The sequence below is a fragment of the Drosophila mojavensis genome, unplaced genomic scaffold, assembly GCF_018153725.1.
Source record: "Drosophila mojavensis isolate 15081-1352.22 unplaced genomic scaffold, ASM1815372v1 contig_80, whole genome shotgun sequence".
NCBI lineage: Eukaryota > Metazoa > Arthropoda > Insecta > Diptera > Drosophilidae > Drosophila > Drosophila mojavensis.
This window is the reverse complement of record NW_025318906.1, coordinates 15,620,904-15,645,673: the sequence shown is the minus strand read 5'-3', so window position 1 is coordinate 15,645,673 and position 24,770 is coordinate 15,620,904. Positions and strand designations below refer to the sequence as shown.

Genomic DNA, 24,770 nt, shown 5'->3' with positions numbered 1-24,770 from the left:
TGGAAGCGCGCCGCGTGTGAGTAACAGTAAAAACCGCTGCATCTCCTAAATCGAATATTGATGATAGTACATAATATTATTAAAATATTCAACCACGGAATAAATCAAGTGCAACTGCATGCGCTGCAGAAGCAAGCAAAAATAAAGCAATTGAACCGCAAAAGTGAGAGAGTAACTGCAAATAGTTTCGCCTGTGTGCGTGAGTGAGTGAGTGAGTGAGTGGTCCGAATCAGACGGTGAAAATAATCGTGGCAAAAGCAAAAGCGACGGCGACATTTTATACACGTATCAGAAGCAAACTCAACGTGTTTTGAGAACGTTGTACTGAACGCGTTGTGGCTATCGCATACATATATATATATTTATATGTACAAATATCTTCATACGCATACATATAAACCATAAGAAGTTTGAGTGATCTTTTACGTACATTCATACAAACATATACATACATACATATGAATGTAGATGCGGGCGCGAAATTAAGACGCATACTAAATATTTAAAACGCAATTGAAAGCACAACGTCGTTAACTTTAAAGATTTGTGTAAGTAAGAAATTGGTGTTCGCCTTTCGTCCGGTTGCGAACGAGTTGATTGCTTATGTGTGTGCTTGTGTGTGTATGATTTGTGTGTGTGTGTGAACATGCCATCAAATTGGCAAAAGCGCAGCTACAAAGAAAAAATGTGCATAAGTGTGTAATTTGGTGAAAGTTTCATTTCAAAGAACAGTCAGCCCAATGAACGTTCAGCCACTCTAATTCTGATGGAATTGCGCTTGACAGTGTGGTTAAATCTGTGTGTGTTTTGTTTGTAGCTAAAATGTTGCATTTGTTTTTAAATTGTTTATTAATATTCCATGTTAAATATTAAATTTATTATTGGTGTTTATTACATGTGCGCGCTCAACGCTCTCTCGCTGCCTCTCTCTCTCGCTCTCGCTCATTAAATCGTATGTCAATGCAAATAACGGCATTTCAAATACAACGACGCAAATGCACTGGAAATTACAACAATATTTAACAAATATAGCAGGTAATATATATATAAGTTTAACTGATACTCTTAGAAATTATACTCTTTCTTTATGTATATAATTAGTAGATTGTGTAGTTAGAAACTCTTGCATGTCTATCGCTCAGCTGACGCAGGTCACAAGCACATACATACACTAACACAAATGCACAGAGATAGGCGTGCATTTGTTCTCCTCTCTTTCGCTTACAACCGTTTGTTTTCCCTTTGCCGGCGTGGCGGCTCAAATATCACGCCACCTGATCCAATGGCCCGTGTCGAAAATACAAATGCAGTTGGTCTTATACTACGTTTCTTCAACGTCTACTTATACCTCTCGCGTGCTTTATAAGTTGGAATTTTGAACAATTTGTAATCGTGGTATAAACAGTGCGCGCGTTGACCTAGTTTTCAATTTGCAGGAGAGCAATTGCAGTGAGCGCCACGCAATATTTGCATTATGCAATGTTGTCAATGGCAACGAGAATAAATTAAACAAACCATTTGTTTATTTGCTTATTGATTTGTTGTGTTAAAGGTTTATTTATTTTTTTTAATAGAGGCAATTTTGTCGATTATCTGATTATATATTTAACAATTTTATAAATAATGTACAATAATAATACTTAGTTTTATTAATGTGCTTCATCATTTCTCATTTTGGTCTCTCTCTCTCTCTTTCGGCTGTTGGGCTACTTCCCCTCTTAGCACGTGCATCAAGTGCTTTCTTGTAAAAATACGCGCACGCTCTCTTCCAGTGTCGTCATTCTCTCTCGCTCTGGCTCTCGCTCATGAGCTCCGGCTGACTCAGTCGCTCTGCTTTTACACCCACTCGACTGTGTCTGCTTGCTTTATAATATACCAACTGAAAATCATGCGAGCTCTGTGCTGTTTCTGGACTTTGAGGGTCACGAGGCGGGAGTCTGCTTGGGGGTCATCTGTTCGTGTGTATGTGTGTGAATGTGTGTCTGTGTATCTGTGTGTGTATTGCGATGTGTCATCTGTTTATGTTGTTGTCATCAACAGCAGCAGGCAAAGGCACTGGCTGCCCAGCTGAGCCAGTGACCGCTGATGGCCAGTGAAATTGTTGATGCAAACTGGCGACGGCGAACTGATTTCTCGGGTGCGGCTTTATGTTATGGCCCGGAAGCAAATGCCCTTTGCAGTCTGTTATCAAACGCGGCAGCTGAGCAACAGTCACGTTTATTAATTGTGGTTTTCAGTTTTTACCGTTTGTCGATTGGCTATAAATGTGAGTTGTAAATGAAGTTTTCGCGACAGAATGAGAAACCCAAAGGAAAAAATTTTAAATATAAATAAATAAATGAAGTAAAAAACATTCAAATATATCAAAAACACTAAATTTTTAATAAAATTTCAAAAGTACCGTTCAATTTAGGAATAGTTGCATTTATTTAATATTTTACTTTAATTAATTTATTTATATTTTATGTTTGTTCAATATTTCTTTTTCATTATCTACCCGCATCTTTCAATACATTTTATAGCTTCTTTCAATAAGCTAATGCAAATGTATTTACTTACACACGCCCATGCATACATGTAACATATGCACGCCATTGCTTACACACACACATACAAACATGTAGCATAGACATGTATGTATGTATATATTTTTTGCCGGCCGCAGCTTTCATTCATGGCCAAACCCAATTGCTAACAGCAGCAACAACGCAGCAGCAGCAGCAGCCGCCTGTCCATAGGGGCCAAGGAGGAGTACTCAACGTTGTAAACAATGTGCTCTTTGACCTTTTGGCCCCGCGCCTTGGCCAACGTCAGCGAGCGTATGCGCTCTCTTCGCCTTCACACCGCGCTCTTGTACAGTTGACGCCGACGTCACACGCGAGATGCAATGTATTGCTATGTTATTCGCCCTGTTCGCCCCGTTTCGCCCTGCTCGGCCTATCCGTTGCTCTCTTCGCCGCGCTTTGGATGTGCTTTGTTGCTGCGCAACATTTCCCCTGAAACTCATACGATTTTCAGCTGGTATATCCAAGGGCCAAAGAAGACTACAGAAAAGCAAAAACGTGCCACGGCATGTTGCCACACCAGCACCACCAACCCTCGACCGATTTTCCTGCACCCAGTTGTGAATATGTCTGGCGCTTTTCCTTTTCCGCTGTTGCAGTTGAGACCATACCAGAAAGTCACGCGATTCTTGGGTTATGTATGTACTTCTTTTATGTGTATATATATGTATATATGTATGTGTATGTATTATAGTAATGCTGCTCGATTTATACCTTTGCCCTTTTATGGAATGTTGATCTTTTTTGCAAAGGCCTATATAATATATAAAGAGATAAAACCATTCCGTAAAGCCATTTAACTTTTTCAAAGTGATTTATAAAGTAATTTAGATAATATCTGTATAATATATGAGTGAGTTTATTTTTAGGAAAAAACTATCAACAATATCAACTATCAACAATGTATGATACGAGGTTATCAACGGTATCAGAACTTTGTATGATTATTTTCCGATACAATTCAGAATTTCATATCATATGTTGATGTTGATATTTTCATATATAGCTTTAAGATCTAATAATCTTTTGATTAATGTAACTTCATATCTCAAAATATTTACTATGTGTAAATATATAAATATTTACTATATCAATGAGATGATTGAAAGAACTTTATATCCTAAAGTTTGATTAATATCTTAAACTCTTTTAAGATATCAATCTAACTTTAGCATACAATTTCCTTTGAAGTTACATCATGTATAACGTGTATTTTACCATCTATCAATATGGCTTTCCTGCAGCTGTCAGAACTTTTTGATGACCAATGCCTTGAGGTCTATATAGTTGCATCATCATCAAGAGCGGATATATATACATATATCAACTATGTACATGTGTCCATAGCGCTTTGTGCCCATTCAAAGCATTATGACGCGCCTCACTTATCATATAATTATATTTGATAATCTTACGTTGATTGTAAGAACCAAAAACAATTCTAAAGCCCACCTTGCGCTTGTTTTTTCGACTTTGTTCAGGTTATTGTTCTCGGGGTGACCGTGTTTATGATTATATATTTGACTTAAGTAGAAAAGTGTTGCAATTACATTGAGTTTTATAGGTGTAGATAGGCAAAAGTGTTATCATAAGATGGATGTGATATGCATTTAAGGTTTTATACGTGCTGAACTTGTTGATAGGGATGAAAATAGTTTAGCGGACTACTTTTACATATAATTTATCAATTTTCCCATGCATATTTTACATATAATTAATTAATATTGGGAATCCATCTTTAATGTTAGTTTAATGTTTAATAATCTTGAAAATTATAGTTATTTATTATATTTTGGCATATTGGTATTAAAATGAAATATTAATATATATTTATTTATTAGACAGTAATCATTGGGTATTAAAGACTTTCAATATTAGAAGAAAAGCAAAACGAGTGATTATAACACTCAAGCAGACTAATTTGGCATAGGAAGTATATTTTTCTCTTAAATTCGACCCTGATGATTTCCTTGAAACTGTAGATGTAATCTATTTTAGGTCTCATTTACATTCATGTGTGGAATATATGTATGTACATACTAAATACGCAGTAATTGCGATAATTATGATTACTGTTTACATATGCACATACACATAAACATATAAGTATGTAAGTTCATCTCTCTCTTTCTCTCTGTCTCTCCTCTTTCTCTCCTCCTCTCCCTTTGTGGGTGGCGTTCTAAGTTTGGCATGCGGCACTAAACACGTTTGCTTCTATAGCAAGAGCAACATACTCACACACACACATACACCTGCACACCTACACTCGTTGCAAACAATGTTTGCTTTAGTCACGAAGTTGAAATTTATGCGAAAAGATTTTCTAACCGGTTTTATCAACGGCAGCATTGAATTGCCCGTATTATTTTGTTTCTTTCTGTGGTTCGAAAATCATTAAACCGGCCTTTGCGACGTGTGCTCAGTCGTCAGTAATCATGATCATGGTCAAAGAGTTTTTATCTTGTGGAAAATTTTCACTTTGCATCGCACGTGCTGTGCTGGGAAAGCTGTAGTGATGATGGTCACTCTAAAGCTAACTACACGCATGCTTGTCTAGGTCACTCGACTGCATGTATGGATGTGTGTGAGCAGAGAGTGGACACGACGTCAACGTCAACGTCAACGTCAGTGCCATACATTACTTTCCCACTCACACTTACACAAGATCGGGAACAGTTGCCTTGTGGGCGCAGGCGAAATGAGCGAGTGCAAAAGAGCGAAAATCCGTTTGTCTGGCAACTTATCTGTTTATGCTAGTGTGCGTGAGCGGGAGTGCGAGTGCGAGTGCCAGTGTTTTGTATGCGCATTTGCCGCTCTGCCGCTCTCGCTGCTCTTTCGTTCCGCTACTCTCGCTCTTTAGTTTTTATGGTCACTTGACTGCAGTTGCCTGTAATCAAATACACTTAATAGTCTCCCACACAGTCTTCAGTTTGTTTTGCATGCTTTGTTACTCTTTCTCTGTCTCTGCTTCTTTCTTTTATTTAATGAAATATCCAGAGCGTCATGCGAATTTCAGTTGTTGCTGTTTGTTTCATTGGAATCTTCTTACCGAGCATTTTTTCTCATTTTATGCGCGCTCAACAAGCTGCAAAACACACACAAAAGCGCCAACAAAATACAAAATAAAAGAAAAAAAAAAAACTAAAAATTATTTTTATTTTGGACTTTGACACAGTCATACGATGATTTTGTTACCCCATTTGAGTAAATGAGAAATGTGTGTGCGTCCGAGGGAGAGCGTGAGATAAAGGAGATATAGAGACAATAACAGAAGAATTATTGCTCTCTCTCTCTCTCTCGCTCACACGCTCAATCGGCAAGTATGTATTTTGATCATAGGTCAGTCGAAAATAACGCCATGCGCTCTTATAATTTGCAATGCAACTACTTATGCATGCATATGCATGCATGTACCTATGTATATGTGTGTGTGTGTGTGTGTGTTTGTTTGTTTGTTTGTTTGTGTATACATGAGGGGAAGCATTGACAGGCGCCCTCTCCCGCCTTGCACACGTCAATGTCAAGGCAACTTGCGTGTCATCGATACATGTTGATGATTAACGCACATACCGTTATGCGCCAATTTGATTTGGAGCACCTTGTAGCATTGTTTATGGTCGCTCGAATGTCGAGAGTTCAAGTGGCTGTAGAGCAACGCGAGCCAATTAGTTTGTTGGCTGAACAAGGTGTAAATGAAAATTAATTAAGTTTTCAATGTCACATTTCGTAATGAGTAAATTTTAGATTTAATGTTGGAGAACTTCAAAAATATATATTAATTTAAAAAAAATTAAAACAAAAATTGCTTTACTTTACCGGCCTTTAAAAATTTTAATTTAAATAGGTAATTAAACCAAAAAAATATATATGAGCAGGTTTAAAAAACTGTGCACTGATTACTGCACCAAATCGGTGTGACTATTATATATTTAATTAGTAAACAATGTATTTAAGCGCACCCACTAATTAGCTGCAAGCAAAATGAGAAAAACTTGCTCTTTTATCTAGCAGCTCCAGTCAAATGGAGTCAATCGACGTCATTTCTTTTGCCTAGTTCATTCATTCATTCAGCGTCCGTTTCCAATGGCAACTTCATATGGCTTCGAATAGTTCACATAATCGTGGATCTAAATATTTATGTTCTTCTATTACAATTACTCGATTACCTCTACATGGGACTTTGCACCTCAATTGGACTTTGTGCTGCCGTGCCAATTACCTTGCCCGATTGCCGTTTAAAGAACTTTCCGACCCTCTCTCTGTCACTAATGCTATATATTTTGCGTTGTTTTTCCGTTTTTTAGCCGATGTCAGTGAAATTGAAATTGAAATGAAAACGCCGTCAATATGCACAAATGCACTTTCAAGTTCGAGGTTGTTCATCCAGTTGTTGTTGCGTTTGTTGTTGTTGTTTTTAGTTGATTTAGTCGCTGTTGTCATTGTTGTTTTTCTCTCAGTTTCATTTCCAGTTAGTCGAGCGTGACGTTCAGCCCGTCTTTTGGCTCAATGATTTCCACAAATTGTATTTTGTTTTAACTATACTATTTATTGTTGTGGCATATGTGCTGAAAACTGTAAAAAAAAGTGGGAAACGCGCATCGACTAAAAATTTTAGTCTAAAATACATAAAATTGAAATAGGAAAATTGCATATGTTCCTATATATTATGCATATAATAGCCCGACAAGGAGCTGACGCTTAGTTTGACTTAAAAGTCATTAAAAAAACAAAGTTTATATATATTTAAAACATTTTCCTATCGCTGTATTACAAATATACACAAGATTAAGAAGTCGCTCACAAACTTAAATATCAGACTTTATTTTTCATATATTTAGTTTGAAACTAGTTTATTTTATTCGACGTTTTCTTAACTTCAAATAAAATATATTTACCTCTATAGTATTACAAAATCCTACTTCTCTAGAATCATCTATAAGTTCACTTTAAAAATAAAAATAGAAACAACTTAAAATTTGTAGAATAATAAAACCTTTGATTTATGTCCAGTTAATTAGAAATAGTTTTAAAAATAGACAAATGGGTGGACAGACAGACATACTATAAAGCATAGACTCGTCATATGCTATATGTTATTGTAATATAAAATGATATCATGAGCCATGAATTCAAATACCCGGCAAAGGTATTATATATATAACATCGATGTGAATACGTATATATATTTATATTTACAACTGTTGCATATGCACTGTGTATAATTGCAATTGTTTTTGAATCAAAACAATTAAATAGTTTCACTCAAGCAATTGAATGTAAATTGAAACCTGAACTTTGTAATGAAAAGCGAGAGAATTGAAATTTGTGGCATTTGATAGAGAACGTAAATGGGAATGATAAGCTAATGATCATTAATGGCGAAACGTATGAATATTAACTAATGTTAAACGACAATTAATTGCTTTTATTAGCATAATGACAATTGACATTAGAGCTGATGATGATGATGATTATGATATGAGAGCTTGAAGTGAAAGCATAAACAACATTTTTAACTAGATCGAATTGACTAAATCAGTTTTTGCTCCGTTTATTCACTTGTTTCATCATTTTGGATATGGGGTCCGGGTTCGAGATAGTCGTTGTTGTTGTTGTTGTTGTTGTTATTGTTCTGGTACTCTCTCTAATAACATGTTGGACGCTAATCAAGTGATACGTGTGTCTCATTTCCTGATTGTCTTAATTCAGATTAGTGTATATACATGTCTGTGTGCGTGTGTGTGTGTGTGTGTTTGCATTGCTGTTTAGCGAGATGATCGTGGTGGCCGTCGTCGTCGTCTAAAAAAAAAAAAAAAAACAAGTGAGAATTTAGCAATCGGTACAATTGACTGTATAATCTTTGTTCGCAGTTCAAAAAACTTGAAATTTTTGCATGAGAGTATATAGTATATAGAGCTATTTCTATGGCAGGTCAACAATAATTCGCAATTGAGAAGCTTTTTTTGATCGTAGCGTTGAAGCTTTGAGAGATAAAGTATTTTTTTCTTTTTAGTTAACTTGGCTTTATGCTACGATCTATAGAGAAGTTTATAAGTAATATGAGGCTATCTAATATGTAGAAAGCCTGCTAAAGGTATTTCATTATTTTCTCTTTTAGTTAGATATATTCTTTGATATTTTCTGCTTCTCTCTATAGCACTGAGAGATCTAGTTTAAAATGATCTACTCTACAATACGATCTGAGCATACTTTGTATAACTTTTATATACTTACCTCCATGTGGCACCAATATGCCCTTTTGCATTATGTAAACGTGTAGCGGAAACCTTTGGTTCTTATGGTTCCACTCAGTTGCTGTCTGTTTGCAAATTTAACTTTGATCAGGGTCACGATCGTCGTCGTCGTCGTCGTCGTCGTTCATATGTTTCGTTCAAAGTTCACAGCTCGCACTCAGCTACAATTGTGAGTGCTTATAAAATTATCTATGGAACAAGCTACTTCCCTTTTCCCTCTCTCTCACTCTCACTCTCTCTTTCTGTTTGAATACAATTTTCATGCATTAGCATTAACAATCTGATTATTGCAATTGACTGCAATTGATTATTGTGTTTGGGCTTGTGACACGGATTCATTTGCAATTTAGGCTGTTCAAATATTTAGCTAATTAAATTGTCATTTGCAAATTAATTATTTATACTTATTTTGTTATTTTATTTATATTTGCTTTAAAAAAAATAAAATAAATATGAAACTATGTATGTATGAAACATTTGAAAATTAGTCTTTTTACTCTTTGATTAGTCAAATAAATAATGCTTATATAAAGACAACATATATAACAGATCTTAAAGATATAAGAAACATTTGAAAATTAGTCTTTTTACTATTTGATTAGACAAATCAATAATGCTTATATAAGGACAACATGTATAACAGATCTTAAAGATATAAGATTAAAAATATATTCATAATAAAATACTTATAAACTCCAAAATAATTTATTATCATATTTTAAATATTTTTCCAAATATTATTTTTTGTTTACTTGAAAATATTTACTTGTAAATATTTATATTTTTACTGAAACCGAATTGTAAAATATTTAAGTAGAACTTTGGTTTGCACGTAAATAATCAGTTATTTCTGAAATTCTTTTATTTTATAAACAGAACACGTTTTCAAAAATGTTTCTCTTCTTATGGTTATTATTGTTTTTGTTTTGTTTGTTTGTTTGTTTGTGTCTTTCTTTGATGTGCTCAACAGAGTTCAACGATCGCTTTTGTACACATTGTCTCAGTCAATATGAAAAATTGCGAGAAGTGCTAAGTCTGACATTCCAATCAATTTATGATATTGTGGCAAGAGCTGAAAATATCAAAATTGAAATGTATATACATACTTATATAGAGCTTTTATATAATTTACTTGCTTGCTTTTTCGTCTTAAGTAGAGCATTTGGATTGTCAAAGCTCTTTGGGCAGTTAGATGACATAGAAATTCTTTGAAAATAGCTCTGTGATAATAAAAATTAAGAATTTTTCGGGAAAATGTTGTTTTTTTTTCCTGACTGCCGAACTGTCCCCATTTATTTGACTTAGGCGTGTTTTATGCTAATTAATGTTTGTGTTCTAATTTTATCGTTTCACAACTCTGAACTTTGCTCAGCTACGGAACTATTTTGGGCTGTGTTTCTTTGTGGCAGTCGAATCAATTTATTACCAAATTATACAATGGCAACTACCTGTGGACTATTGACCACGCTGAAAATGGTTAATAACGCGTTCTTTGTTGTCCTAGTCTTATGAGCCTGAATAAAAGCTGTTGGCGTGTTTTCTGTAAAGAGAAAGAAAACATTCCGTCCATTTATCGGACATTGGGCATCGGGCATGACCTATGCCAATATTTTCGGCTAGACAAACTATCAACAAAATGTGAATTTTACACGCATCAAATGATTTGCCTTCTCTTTCTCTCGCTCATTTCTTACGCAATGCGTATTTCGATTGTCTAAATTTAATTTCTTTGCTGTCTATATCTATATATAAATACATATATGTATATATATATATATATATATATATAAACTCATACACTCACGCATTTTACGTATATTTAAATGAGCATATTTGTATCTGTATCTTTTGCTATATAAATGTATCTGTATCTGTATCTGTACTATAGTCTTTCTCTCATTCTTTGCTTCTTTCTTTGCGCCTATTATCACATTTTGGCTAGAGACCAAGTCTCTGCAAGCCAAATTCGTTTCTCTGTTTGAATCATATTCAAATTTTTGTTTAATGAAAGCAAAAAAGAAACAAAATAACACAAATTTTTCTTGTTGTTTATGTTAAAGCATTTCTCGCTTATCTTTGGCATCAATTTTCAAATGTTTTATTACTGAATGGAATTATTTAAATTTTAAGATTTGTTTCTCGCTTGGTGAAGGATTTTTTTTTTACTTAAACATTTGCTTTTACAAACTACAATTTATATGTTTTATTTATCCATTTATCTATCTATATCTGTTGCCTATTCATTGTCCCAACTGATTCATTACATAAATCATTACATTTCTTCTTTCTCTCTCTCTTTCTTTCTCTCTCTCTCATTTGTAGGTAAATGCAATTTCGTCAATTACAACTGCCGAACTGTGACATCATCGACTAAATGTTGCATTTGTTTGTCCCCAACTCTTTGTTTGTTCCTTATAGCTAACTACGTAGAGCATCCGCATACGCATCACGCATCCCGAGCATTGCCATCAAGAACGCAACTGTACCGCTTGGATTGGCCGCACAAGGACATATTCAATTGAGAAACTGACATCAAAAAAATTTGCTCACCCAACCCGCTCATCGCTAACTGCGTTTTAGTTAGTGTGCCTGTGTGCGTGTGTGTGTGAGTGCGAGTGTGTGTGTGTCAGTTGGTGTGGGTAACGGTGTCCGTGTCGGTGTGTGTGTGTGCGTACCTCTCTGTATCGCTCCGTCTCTCAACCGCTTGGCTTGCCACAGTAAAGCTTGGCAACATGTTCATCGAAGATGATGCGCAGTAAGTACCGTTTCATTCAAACTTTATCTACTTATCTATCACTATTTATGCTATCTGTGCTTTGGGCAGGAGTTGTAAAGAAATGTCGATAAATGTATGTGGGATAGGCTTAATATTTAAGTTATGTTTCTATGTGCTTTTTTATTATTTAAATTTTAGTTTATAGAACTGGAGGGCTTCTGCACTTTAAGGGTACTTGAACTTTATTTAAGATTGTGATAAATAATGCTTGATATATATTTTTATTATTGATATATAAATATGTCACAGTCAATGGACTCAGATCGTTTAAATATTTTAGATAAATTATCCTAATAAATTTAATACCATCAATACCATTTGCACAAATCAATTAAAATGATTATAATTTTTTAGCACCGATCACTTTGCTTCTCAAATAATTATATATAATTATAATGTGCAATTGGAGAATTTCAATTTGCAACGTAAAATAAAATATAATAAAAAATAGAAAAAATAAGTATGAATAAATCGAAGTTGAAAATTGTTAATAAAAGAGTGAGACATTTACATATTATATCAACACAATTTGGTAATCGCTGAGTTTTATTCAGAAGTTTAAAGATAAAACTGAAACGATATATGAGTTATTCTTGACAAGCTTTTAATAGCCAGAGAAACTTTTTACAGCAAGTCAGCTTAGAGACTTAATATCATTAATCTCTAATTAAAACTCCAAGTTTTTGTTCCCAACCCGAAGATATAACCAATCATAGAGCTATCATTGATTAGACTCGCATTCAGTATGTTAATGAGTTTAGAGATTTCATCTAATTTTGATTCAATTGTCTACTATCTAAGGTGCTATAAATGATAATTGAATATAAATGATAAACTGGAAATTATTATTATGCAATTCTTTAATTGATTGATGCTCACGCAACGACAAAGAGCAGCTATAATTACTTATATTAATCCATGCGTAAATCTGATCTGTTGCCATCCGACATATGTAGATGCGCCTCTTCTTCTTCTTCCTGTTCTGTCTTGCAATGTCGTAATCGCGTCAAACGCTCAAGTTCAGGGACGTGACGTCGCTACGTTTTGCTTATCAAAACGAACGCTCGTTATCAACAGGTTTCTGAATATAAATACACTGATTGCGCGTACTATAAAATTGCGAGCATTCGATTAATCTCCATTTAGAGGAACTACTATCTGATATCTGATATCTTGGCATGCTTGAATATATATCCATATTGCTGATATCTATAACTTGACTTCTATCAATTATAACCGATTTTTCATAGAATTGTGTATATTAATATTAGTTTAAGTAACTAAAAATATACACTATAATAATCATAGAAAAAATCACGCTACTTGAGACTGTAAACTTAAACCGTATTAATAAGGTACTAGAACCTCAGTGCAAAGGTTGATAATTGAGTTCACATGCAGCTGCTGATTAGCATGTTATTTTCACACACACATACGAATCCATGTCGAAGCCCCGTATCTACACTATATATACTATATATATATAGGCCGCTGATTGCCTACAGGTGCACTAAAGATAGTGGCTTAAACTTAAAAAAAAATATATATATACAACTAACCTTGAGATTGTTGAGACTTCAGCTGTTAGTTAGGCAAACGAATTGGTGATCAAATAAATAAATATGTAGCATTTTGTTCTTTTAGAAATATAAAGCATCATAAACTGTGCAAACTTTCTAAATTTGTTTTGCTATAAAAAATTTATATATAGAATTAATTAAATACAAAATTTAAATATAACAAAATCATTATACCCTGATTCCCATTCATATAATTTAATCAACAAAACAAAATGTTAATAAAAAATATATATATTAAAAAAAAGATTATATATAATTAAAAATAATGTTTAATTAATACTATATAATGACTCAATTATTATTCAATTATTTAATAATAATTTAAACTTAAATTATTATTCGATTATTTCATATTGCTTTTGGCAAGGTTCGACTACTTCAATTCAATTTATTGCGAGTCTTAACTTAATTAAAGCTGAAATCATTTCTCTAGCAATTTAAATAATTTTTTATGCATATAAATATCAATAAGATTGAGAAGCAAAGTGAGTTTGACTCAATGTTCATACAATGCTGAATTCCCTCTAGGCCTACGCCAACAGCCCAGCAGTAAATTACCGTGATAAATTAAAGGCTTCTACCTTTTAGCTGATTCATTTTGGTTCTATTTGTAGCTTAATTTGATTATAGCTTTAAATAGAACAATAAAAATAGCCGAAGAGTGATGTAATCTGTGGCTGCTACAAATAAATTTAATCTGAAATTTTAGAGTAATAATTGGGGTAACATAATTTAATCATAAATCATTTTAGGTTTAAAGGTTTTTAATGGGCCTTAATCTAAAACTGGATTGACAAATGATTATGACTGAGTATTTATTGCAGGCCTAAAGAAACTAAATATAAACCTTAACTAGGACAAGAAACGCTTAACAATTGTGCAAGTGATTTTAGGTGAAGGAAACTCTAAATTAGTCTAAGAGAATAGATTGAAGAAATCCATTTTTGTATTTGATAAGATATTAAAGAGACGAACAGAGAGAGATGTGGGTGGAGGCGGAGTTAGAGAGAACAATAGAGATTGGCAGAGTACTAGAGTTTGAGAGAACGGTCGAGGTAGAGCTACCTATAGAGGTAGAGATAGAGACAGCTATAGAGATAGAGTTAGAGAGAGAACTATTAACAGAGTGAAATGAGAGAGTGAGAAAAGCTTGTCCAGTCAGTGAAGTTAAAAACATTGATCTTAGTCTAGCTGTACTAGTATCGACTAGGTATACTATAATATATATTTTGATAAGAGATAAAGTATTGTAGACGCAGACTGAGAGAGAGAGAGATAAAGAGAGGCTAACGTAAAAAAGTGAGAGTGAGATTAGACTTAGGCGTATCGCTTTAATAAGACTTTTATATAGTTTTGATAATAGACTCAAGAGAGTGAGAGAAGTAGGAGCTACGATCTGATTCCACCTCCACTTAAACCCTACAATGCTCTGCTCTAAGGGCTGTGCTGAGACGCTACGCTCAGGTCAACTTTGTTAACGAGTACGTTGCCTCTTATCAGCGTCTTATCGCTGAAGTAGCAACAACAGCAACAGCAACAATTGAGTGAGCGATTGGCAACCCTTTTTTTTAGTATTGGGGCCGGAGAGATTTGCCAACTGGAATCAGTTAGCTTTCAACTGGCGACGGCAGTAGAGCTAACCAAGTGATTTAGTCTAGCTAGATTCGTAATATAGGCACATATATATGTAAATAAATCTACATATTTGAATCTAGCTCCACATATAGTTGTATATTTATAAATATATATATAACTAATTTGCATTTGGTTCTCTTTTTACTTTGTTGTTCCCCCAGAATGGATAGCTTCTGGGTGCAGAGCGCACTGGGCGCCATCAAGGCGCTGGCGTTCGTCTATGATATAATAACGCTGCCGGTCTATTTGGTAATGCAGGCGCCATGGAAACGTCGACAGGACTCGCGGCGTGTCAAGGTAAGTCGAGTGTGAATATGAATGTGAATATGAATACGAATACGAATACGAATACTTGGACTCTAATCCAGTCCAAAGCTGACAGTCGAAAGGTTTATTTGATACAGTGGCAACAAAACCAGCTTAAGTATTTTTTTTAGTATGTTTTGTTTCAGCTTTAAGTTTCTCCATCGCATGCTACCTCTACCAATTAGTTTTAAGTATTGCGCATATGTCTGTATGTGTGCAGCTTAAATGTAGAAGTCTTTTAGCTCTATTATTTAACAAATTGCACAGCCTCTCTCGGTGCTTCAATTAGTTTATTCGTCATGCAAAACTCATTTTAGCTTTAGATTTTTATATTGCTTTGCTTTAGCTTTAGACCCGAATTGGTTTAGCTAATTGTAGAGTTTGTCAATATATAGTATATATATATAATTAGTTTTAGTTTTTAGTCGCAGTAGTAGGGTTATAGTGAGTAGATTACATTTTGTATATATAATATATTTATATATAGAAAATATTTTTTATATTTATCTTAAAAATACTTTTTAATATTTTTTAAATATTTGTTTAATATTTTCAATAATGACAAAGAAAAAATAAAATAATATATATCAGTTTTGGTAGGAAATTCAAAGAACTAGCTAATAATATAATAATATTAGGTTATTATTTTTTTTTAGCTTATAAACAAGGAAGCCTTTAATATTAAATATTAAATATAGTCGTAGACAAAGTGCTCAATGTATTTGAATATGTTTCTCAGATCTATACTTTAATATTAAAATACTGTTTATAGTTGTTGAAGCTATACAGCTTTCAACTTTTAGTTTATGTTTAGTATATTATAAAAGAATTTCAGCATTTATTTCACTAATCAACATTTGCAAAAGCTAAGATATTGTATTCTGGAATAACTTATCAATGTTGATTAGATTTTGGATGGAGTTTAACTGCTCGAAATGCGATTTCTTTACGACTATTTTGACAGTTATGTTGATAATGTTTGATAGATTGAGGTTACTGCTCTTGATAATGTTTAGATAGACTTTAGTTGACTTGCTTAATAATCTTGCATATACATGTCTTTGCTATACAATCTAATATATAAGTTTTGTTAAGTCCTTAAGAATCATTACTTGGTTAGTCATTTAATTAATTAATTCATGTCGCATGAGAACGAAATTCCTAATAATGTAACATATTATTATATTATATTATGATTGATTGCATGCGAGTTTTCATGTGAACTAGGGACACAGTCACCTCCCCTGATAACTTCGTACGGCTAACTTTAACAGTTATCGACCTTTTGAACGCCGATAAGGCTAAATGGAAGAAAATGGATGCAGATAATAAATTGAATAGGCCTTTCGAAATGCAATCGTATATTTTGCGAATCGTGCGAGGCTATACGTAATAAAAATGCACTGTTGTTGTTATGCCATATAGCTAATTGGTATTTTTAACCCTCCTTCCAACTACTCGCAGGCCACGCTCATAAACAAGAAAACGTTGGTCGATGAGCCCTCTAAATACGCCGCGGATGACATTGAGGTTTTAATATCCTTATGTGTTTTTAATTAGCTGAATGGGTTTTATTTTTCTTCTATTTGATATATAAAATTTTTGGTGTCTACGGTTCGAGTGCCCACATCCAACATAAGTCCACCTTCTCCAACGCACACACACACGTTTAATATATGGGTCGTTGAATGCTATATTATATACTATCTTATGTATATCTATACTAATTTGACTTGCAACTCAAATGGTTCTCAGTTTTGTTGTAATTGGTTACCTCAATACGCAATACCCAATCCAATCCAATCAAATCCAACCCCTTTTTGTCATACACGTGCTTGGTATTCCCATTGCCATTGTTCTTGAAGAAAACTTTTTAAACTAAACTAAACTAAACTAAACTTTTCGCATTGTTTCTTACACTACTCTGTTCGTCCGTTGCAGGCAAAGATTATCAAGAGCGATGAAACCGAGCTGACGTACCGCACCACGGAGCCGCCGCGCGAGGTCCATGTGAAGATGCTGCAGGAGAACATTGATACGCTCGAGAAGGTCTTCAACTATGTGGCCAAGACACACTCGACCAAACGCTGTCTGGGCACTCGTCAGATACTCAGCGAAGAGGACGAAACACAGCCCAACGGACGCGTCTTCAAGAAGTACAACATGGGCGACTACAAGTGGAAGAACTTCATCGAGGCGGAGCGTATGGCGGCGAGCTTCGGACGTGGACTTCGCGAACTGGGCCAGGCGCCACGGGAAAACATTGTCATCTTTGCTGAGACGCGCGCCGAGTGGTTGATAGCTGCCCATGGCTGCTTCAAGCAGGCCATGTCCATCGTTACCGTCTATGCAACGCTGGGCGATGACGGTGTGGCCCACTGTAAGTAGAGGGAAAGAAGTGGCAGTAGATTTGTTAACTAATTTTATTGAATTCACTTTCTAGGCATAAGTGAAACTGAAGTTACAACTGTTATCACCTCGCACGATCTGTTGCCAAAGTTCAAGACCCTGCTGGACAAGTGCCCGAAGGTGAACACCATCATCTATATGGAGGATCAGTTGCATAAGACCGAAACAACCGGCTTCAAGGAAGGCGTTAAAATCCTGCCGTTCGCTCAAGTTGTAAAAATTGGCAACGATAGCAAATTTGGTAAGTCTGAATGGTGAATCAATGAATCAATGAATCAATTAATAAATTAATCTATTGCTTTTTTATTTTTACAGAGAATGTGCCACCAAAGGCCGAGGACACTGCCATCATTATGTACACTTCCGGCTCGACGGGCACGCCGAAGGGTGTCCTGCTGTCGCATAAGAATTGCATTGCCACAATGAAGGGCTTCTGCGACATGGTTACCATTTATCCGGAAGACGTGTTGATTGGCTTCTTGCCGCTGGCGCACGTGTTCGAGCTGGTGGCTGAGAGTGTTTGCCTGATGACGGGCATCTCCATTGGCTATTCGACGCCGCTGACGCTTATCGACACCAGCAGCAAGATTAAGCGGGGCTGCAAGGGCGACGCTTCGGTGTTGAAGCCCACATGCATGACGTCAGTGCCGCTGATACTCGATCGCATCTCCAAGGGCATCAACGACAAGGTCAACTCGGGCTCACCATTCAGGAAGGCGCTCTTCAAATTCCTCTACCAGTACAAAGTCAAATGGGTACAGCGCGGATATCGGACACCGCTAATTGACAAGTATGCGATGCATTGTGAATGACTTTATAAACAATTTTCTAACATTTATACTTTGTTGCTTCGATAGGTTGGTCTTTGAGAAGGTGGCCAAGCTGATGGGCGGCAAGGTGCGCATTATTATGTCCGGCGGTGCGCCGCTTTCGGCCGACACGCACGAGCAGATCAAGACGTGCCTGTGCGTCGATCTAATACAAGGTTACGGACTGACAGAGACCACGTCCGGGGCCACAGTGATGGATGGTAAGTGAATGGGCTATATAAAATTGGAGTTTGTATTGATTTTCTATACAAATGCTTGCAGCCCGAGACATGACCTATGGCCGCACTGGAGGACCGCTGACTGTGTGTGACATTCGGTTGGTCAACTGGGAGGAGGGCAATTACCGTGTTACCAACAAACCCTATCCACAGGGCGAAGTTGTGATTGGTGGCGATTGTGTGTCGCAAGGTTACTATAAACTGCCTGCAAAGACCAATGAGGACTTTTTCGAAGAGGATGGTCGCCGTTGGTTCAAAACCGGCGACATTGGCGAAGTGCACTCAGATGGCGTACTTAAGATTATTGGTGAGTGGCCCTTAGAATTGATTCATAATTGAGATCTTTGCTAATTTTGCTCTATTTGCCTGCAGATCGTAAGAAGGATTTGGTTAAGCTTCAGGCAGGTGAATATGTCTCCCTGGGTAAAGTTGAGTCAGAGCTGAAGACATGTGGCATTATCGAGAACATCTGTGTCTATGGCGATCCAACCAAACAATTTACCGTCGCGCTGGTCGTGCCGAATCAGAAACATCTGGAAGAGTTGGCCGAACGGAATGGACTAAAAAACAAAACGTTCGAGGAGTTGTGCTCATCGCCAATCATGGAGAAGGCCATACTCAAGGAAATCAGCGAACATGCGCGGAAATGTAATTACAAAATGATGTTTGATTTAACTGGATCAATTTAACGAATTTTAAACTCCTTTTTCTCTTATGCAGGCAAATTGCAGAAGTACGAGGTGCCCGCTGCCATTACGCTGTGCAAGGAAGTTTGGTCGCCAGATATGGGCTTAGTGACGGCTGCTTTTAAGCTGAAGCGCAAGGACATCCAGGACAAATATCAGCACGACATTAATCGCATGTACGCTTCATGAAAGTCAATGTATTGAGGATCAGGAGCAGCAGTGAAGCTAATTGTGTACTAAATATTATAACAATTGTTTTAGTATAGCTCAAAAAGGAAACATGCGTTATTCAAAACCAAACTAGCTTAAGTACTAAAAGATCTAAAAACCAAATAGGCACACATCAACAGCTTCGCCTGTAAAGAGAACATTTGTATTAAGAAATTGGTTGATTTTATGTGCTATTATTCTTTGCTTTTCTATATTATAATATAAATAAAAAACTATGTATCGAGTTTTTAGACATATATATATATATATATGTAGCTTGGTTTGGTTACCATTGTTTTGTAACATGCTGTTGATGTTGATGATAATGATAATGCTAATGATAATGATTACGAATGAATGACAATGAAGAATGAAATAAGAGTGGATAAAAAGCGGTTACGATTGATGTACAGTTTTTGGTTTTTAGTACACTGTTGTGACAAGTGGAAAATTGCGTAAAACAAGATTATAAATACATTTTTTTTTATAAAAAAACAAAATGAAAAAAAAACTAAGCTTAAGTGGTTGCCTAATAATTATGTACATATTTACATATACACACAATCGCGTATATATCAAAATCTAATCGTAGATTTGAGTATACACATAGAGCGTACTTCTTTAAATTTAGTTTAATAAATGGCAAATATTGAAGTAATGAATTGTAGCAAATATTAGAACACAAAACAACATTGTCTGAATTAAAATGCAAAATGCGAACACAAATTACACAAGACAACAATGTATTTCTTTTTACTCTCTGCTGGGAACACCAACTACTGAGAACCCTCCATGTGCACAGAAAGAAGGTAACACGAAATGATTGTAAATGTATGTATTTTTTCTAGGTATACTAAGTAGTAAGAGCAACAATTGCAATTGAAATTCATAATCAGCATAAGAAAGACTTAGTGCTAAAGTAAAAATTCAAACTTGAATTAAGTGCAAATAAATTCGATTATATAAATGTTAGTCATTATTTTAGTTAACTAAAAAAAAAAAACAAAAAACAAAAAACAATACAAAAATTACAACGAAACGTTGCGTTTCGAGTACGATAAATTCTAGTTTACGAAGGTAAAGCATATTTCAAATATCGGCATTAATTTCGTGTGCTAAGTATTTATATACTATTATTATGCATCATATTTTAGATGGCATATTTTATTTGCTAGTGTTATTAGAATGAGTTACATGCAAAACAAAACGAAAGTCGTACATTAAGCAAATTACATTATTGTATATTTGGGTGTATAAATTATGAGAATGATTAATAAACATATTTAAATCTATTAATACATATGTATATATTTTTGTATTTCTTCAATTCATCGAATTTGCATACATATATTCTATTCAATTCTAATTTATTCATCATATACAATGTAGATATGTATGTATATTTGTGTCTTATATTAACTCTTTGTTTGTGAAGCCTGTTTGACTCGCGTTGTCGAAAATGTCAGGATGGCCGAGTGGTCTAAGGCGCTGCGTTCAGGTCGCAGTCTACTCTGTAGGCGTGGGTTCGAATCCCACTTCTGACAAGAATATTTTAAAATTCCTTTTATATTTTTGATAGAGAAGTTGCTTTTAAATTCATACTGTACTAATTATTCCTGAGACAATACTTATTATAATATATATAATATATTTATATATATTCTCTTTCTATAAAAACACTAATATATATATATAATTGAAATTTGTTTGCTGTTGATGCATATTTTTCTTGAACAAAAAACATATGGATATGTATCTATAATAATATAGATATTAGGGTTTCTTATTTGATTTCTCTTCTCAAAAAAAGGTATATATTCAATATATTTATTGATCATTTCGAAGATCACATCACATAAGGTAGAGTGCCTTAAGGCTGACTGATGAATTACTTAATAGTGAAGCAAAATATTCTTCTGGCATCATTAATGGAATTCGCGGAGTTTCGATTGGTATATCAAAAATTATTGTAAGTATGAAGGTACATATATTATTTTCCAGCTCTCCAATAATTTCATTTAATCATGAAGTTACTTTAAGACATATGATTTCTAGTATTATGGGGTTTCGAATTTACCTATAAGTAGCGAAGAAGAGACAAATAGACTCAGCTCTGTCAACTCGTTTTAAAAATTTAAAACTATTAAATAAATAATTAATAACTTAGCTCGCTTTATTAAAATAGTAGTACAACTGAGCCTTAGGCATATAACAATTTTACAGGGTCTATTCCAATTATATACATACATACATTCAGGTATATGTATTTATATGTTTAAGAACTTAACTCTACATTTATATTTAATCTCGAATAGTGAATTACATTCACTTTTCCAGTCTATAAATCATTAAACAATTTCAATGCAATGATTTAAGATTCTGTTTAGTCTGTCTCTTCCTCTCCCTCTCTCACTTACACATTATATTTCTCTCTCTCTCTCTCTCTCTCTCTCTCTCTCAAACAGCTCCCATTAATTTAACCTGTGTAAATACATTTGCATGGGGTCTCATTGGCTTTTGAGGCTTGTTCATGTTACGATTCATGTTTGTTCATGTTGCACTGGAATGACACAATTTACACGCTCGACTGCAGTCGCCATGTGCAGTATTTACTGTACAGAGGATTGCCTCGGCCCTTTGCTCTGCTCACCTCTGCCCTCTGCTCTGCTCTCCTCCGCTCTGCAGCGCTGCGCTGCTCTGCATTTTTATGGCATTTAAAATAGTTAATGTTTTGCTTGAGCTTGAGCACCCAGTCGGCCATTTATAATGCCGTCTGGCCGTGGCAGCAGCAGCTGCAGCTGAAAAAAAAAAAAAAAAAAAGAGCGCTGCATACCTTTGGGCTCACCTGAAGTCACCTGAAGTGCGGCTAGTGCCAAGTAGGTCCACTAGCGTCCACTAATGCAACAAATAAATCATGAAAAATGTCTCTCAACTGGGCTACAGAGAAAAAGTCCAGGACGAGTCGAGAGTTTTCCTTAACTTCTTTTTATACCCTGAACCCATTTTCAATGGGAAATCAGGGTATAATGGTTTTGTTGAAATGTATGTAACAGGCAGAAGGAGGCGTGGCAGACCCCACAAAGTATATATATTCTTGATCAGGGCGACGAGCTGAGTTGATTTGGCCCTGTCCGTCTGTCTGTCCGTCTGTCCGTCCGTCCGTCTGTCCGTCTGTCCGTATGTATGAACGCGTCGATTTCAGAAGATATAAGAGCTAGAGACCTCAAATTTTTTTTTAAATGTCCGTAATTACAGCGCGCATATCAAGTTTATCATTAAAAATCGATAACTCATCCCGATCTTTTTTTATCGATAAAAACCCTTATCGAAAACCAGTTATAAAATTATATCTTCTACACCTTTATTGCTAGAGTCTCCAAATTTTTAATGTATGCTTATATGCAATTTATACAATTTCGGTTTTTGTTAAAATGTACCCCCACCTCTAAATTCTCCCCCTCACCCTCACTTTTGTAAAAAGCGTATTTCAAATACTAGAGACTTGTGCTTTGGCAATTACATGCATATTCATGTTATAATCATAATCTAAAAGTTTCATGAAGATCGTACGTCCATAAAAAAAGTTATTAAACAATTAAGTTCTCATAGTAAGCGCACACTGCAGCCCATGCGTGTGTATGTGTGTGTATGTGTTTGTGTATGTGAGTGTGTGTATGCGTTTGTATCTGTATGCGTGTGTGTGTATGTATGTCTGTGTGTGCGTACGTGCGTGTGTGTGTGTGCGTGTTTCTTGTGTAAGCTGAAAGACGCGAAAAATTATTGAAATATCTATTGCTCCAAGGGTTCAGGGGATCTCGTAGTCGAGCAGTCTCGACTAGAGCTTTCTTACTTGTTTTTTCTGCTATTAGCCAAACACAGGTGGAAATGGATAAGCGATGAGACTTACACTGCGTTTAACAGAAGGGAAACGTTGTTGTTGTCTGGCTAGAGAGTTGAAGATGTGAAGTTATATTACGTCGTATACTAAGTCAAGTTACTAATTCATAATTATTGCACTATATATTTCATTTAAAAATATAACAAATGGTATGACTTGGGCTTGCACGATTTAACTCTGTAAGCTCTATGGATTTTTACCAAGCAATAAAAATAACTATAGATGCATAAACTAAGACTAAATTATCAGCTATTTGAGTTTATGAGAAACCGCCTCAAAGGTCCTTTGCACGTCACAAAGCAATTTTCACACAACTTCTTCAACCTGCTTCAAGCTGCCTTAACCTTCTCTTCATATCAGTTAATTAGGCCAGTCGCGGCAGCAGAGTATCTGCAGCTTGGTTAATTAAATTTTGCTTTAACACCTGATATGTGCCAGGATAATTAGCTTAACAGCCGGCTGAGCATATTACGAGACGAGATACGAGCAGCTGGGGATGCTCTAAGCAAAAGCTGCACTAAAAAAAAAAAAAAAAAAAAAGAAACTATTTATCAGGCTAATGCGGCAGTCTGAGACACACACACGCACACATACATATGTACATACGCACTCACATGGACAGCTGGAATACGCCTGACTGCAATGACACTAATAAAATTAATAGACTATAAAAGTCACACACATACACACACACACACACACGCACACGCACCCAATGGCCTGGAGCAGAACATGCACTGAGAGTCTGAGAGTTTGAAATGAAATGTTAAGAATTTCCTGCTCATACGTAACGCTCAATGGATTTTGGATGACAGACACTCACTTGGGGGCTGGTCAGGAGTTGGCTAGCGCAGCTTCATGGCTAAAAACGTCAGCATTTGGGTCGTGCAAAATGGTGGCAATAAATGGGATTGGGTCAACAGACGCATTACGTTTTCTTTTTCTGTTGTTACGGCACTGGGCATGGCTGGATAAGAATTTTATGATGTGTACAAATACGTTCGCATAACTCATCTGAATTGCAAGGCTACTATTTTATTGTATCTGCTCTACTTCTTCTTTTTTTTTGTGACAATAAATGATTCGATGAGCATCGTAAAAAGTGGGGGAAAATCGAGTAGCCGGGCCAGATTGACTAAGGCGGACTACAGACAGCAGAAGACAGAAATATAGGCCTGATGTGGTTGCTTAGGTGGCGGAGGTTGAAGATGGAAAACATTTGGTTTTAGCAGTTTTTGTTTATAATTGAATGTCAACTCATGATTCGAGATTTGAGCTCTATTCATGTGGGAGAGTTTCTATATGGACTACTTCTAGGCAGCCTTGAGAAATATGTCTAAAATATCACATATTATTATTATTATTAACGAGTTAGACTTAATATAAAATTAAAAACTAACTAAT

At 35.4% G+C, this 24,770-nt stretch overlaps 1 protein-coding gene and 1 non-coding gene across 4 annotated transcripts; both read left to right on the top strand.

Moving 5' to 3' along the window:
- On the top strand, positions 1-20,770 carry LOC6580103 (long-chain-fatty-acid--CoA ligase 3). Of its 3 annotated transcripts, none has more exons than XM_044011029.1 (11): positions 1-163; positions 1,033-1,035; positions 11,237-11,573; positions 14,971-15,106; positions 17,057-17,495; positions 17,559-17,765; positions 17,840-18,314; positions 18,382-18,554; positions 18,616-18,879; positions 18,945-19,220; positions 19,293-20,770. In XM_044011029.1, the coding sequence occupies exons 3-11, from the start codon at positions 11,551-11,553 to the stop codon at positions 19,445-19,447; spliced, it is 2,148 nt and encodes a 715-aa protein (XP_043866964.1). In that variant the 5' UTR covers positions 1-163; positions 1,033-1,035; positions 11,237-11,550; the 3' UTR covers positions 19,448-20,770. The 3 variants fall into 3 exon arrangements, with proteins under 3 accessions (XP_043866964.1, XP_002005971.1, XP_015019578.1); XM_002005935.4 differs by having other exon boundaries at positions 1-548; XM_015164092.3 differs by lacking the exons at positions 1-163; positions 1,033-1,035; positions 11,237-11,573 and adding an exon at positions 14,776-14,861.
- A 159-nt stretch (positions 20,771-20,929) lies between these two features.
- On the top strand, positions 20,930-21,012 carry Trnal-cag. Its single transcript has one exon. It is a non-coding gene; the product is annotated as a tRNA-Leu (tRNA).
- Positions 21,013-24,770: the final 3,758 nt, after the last annotated feature.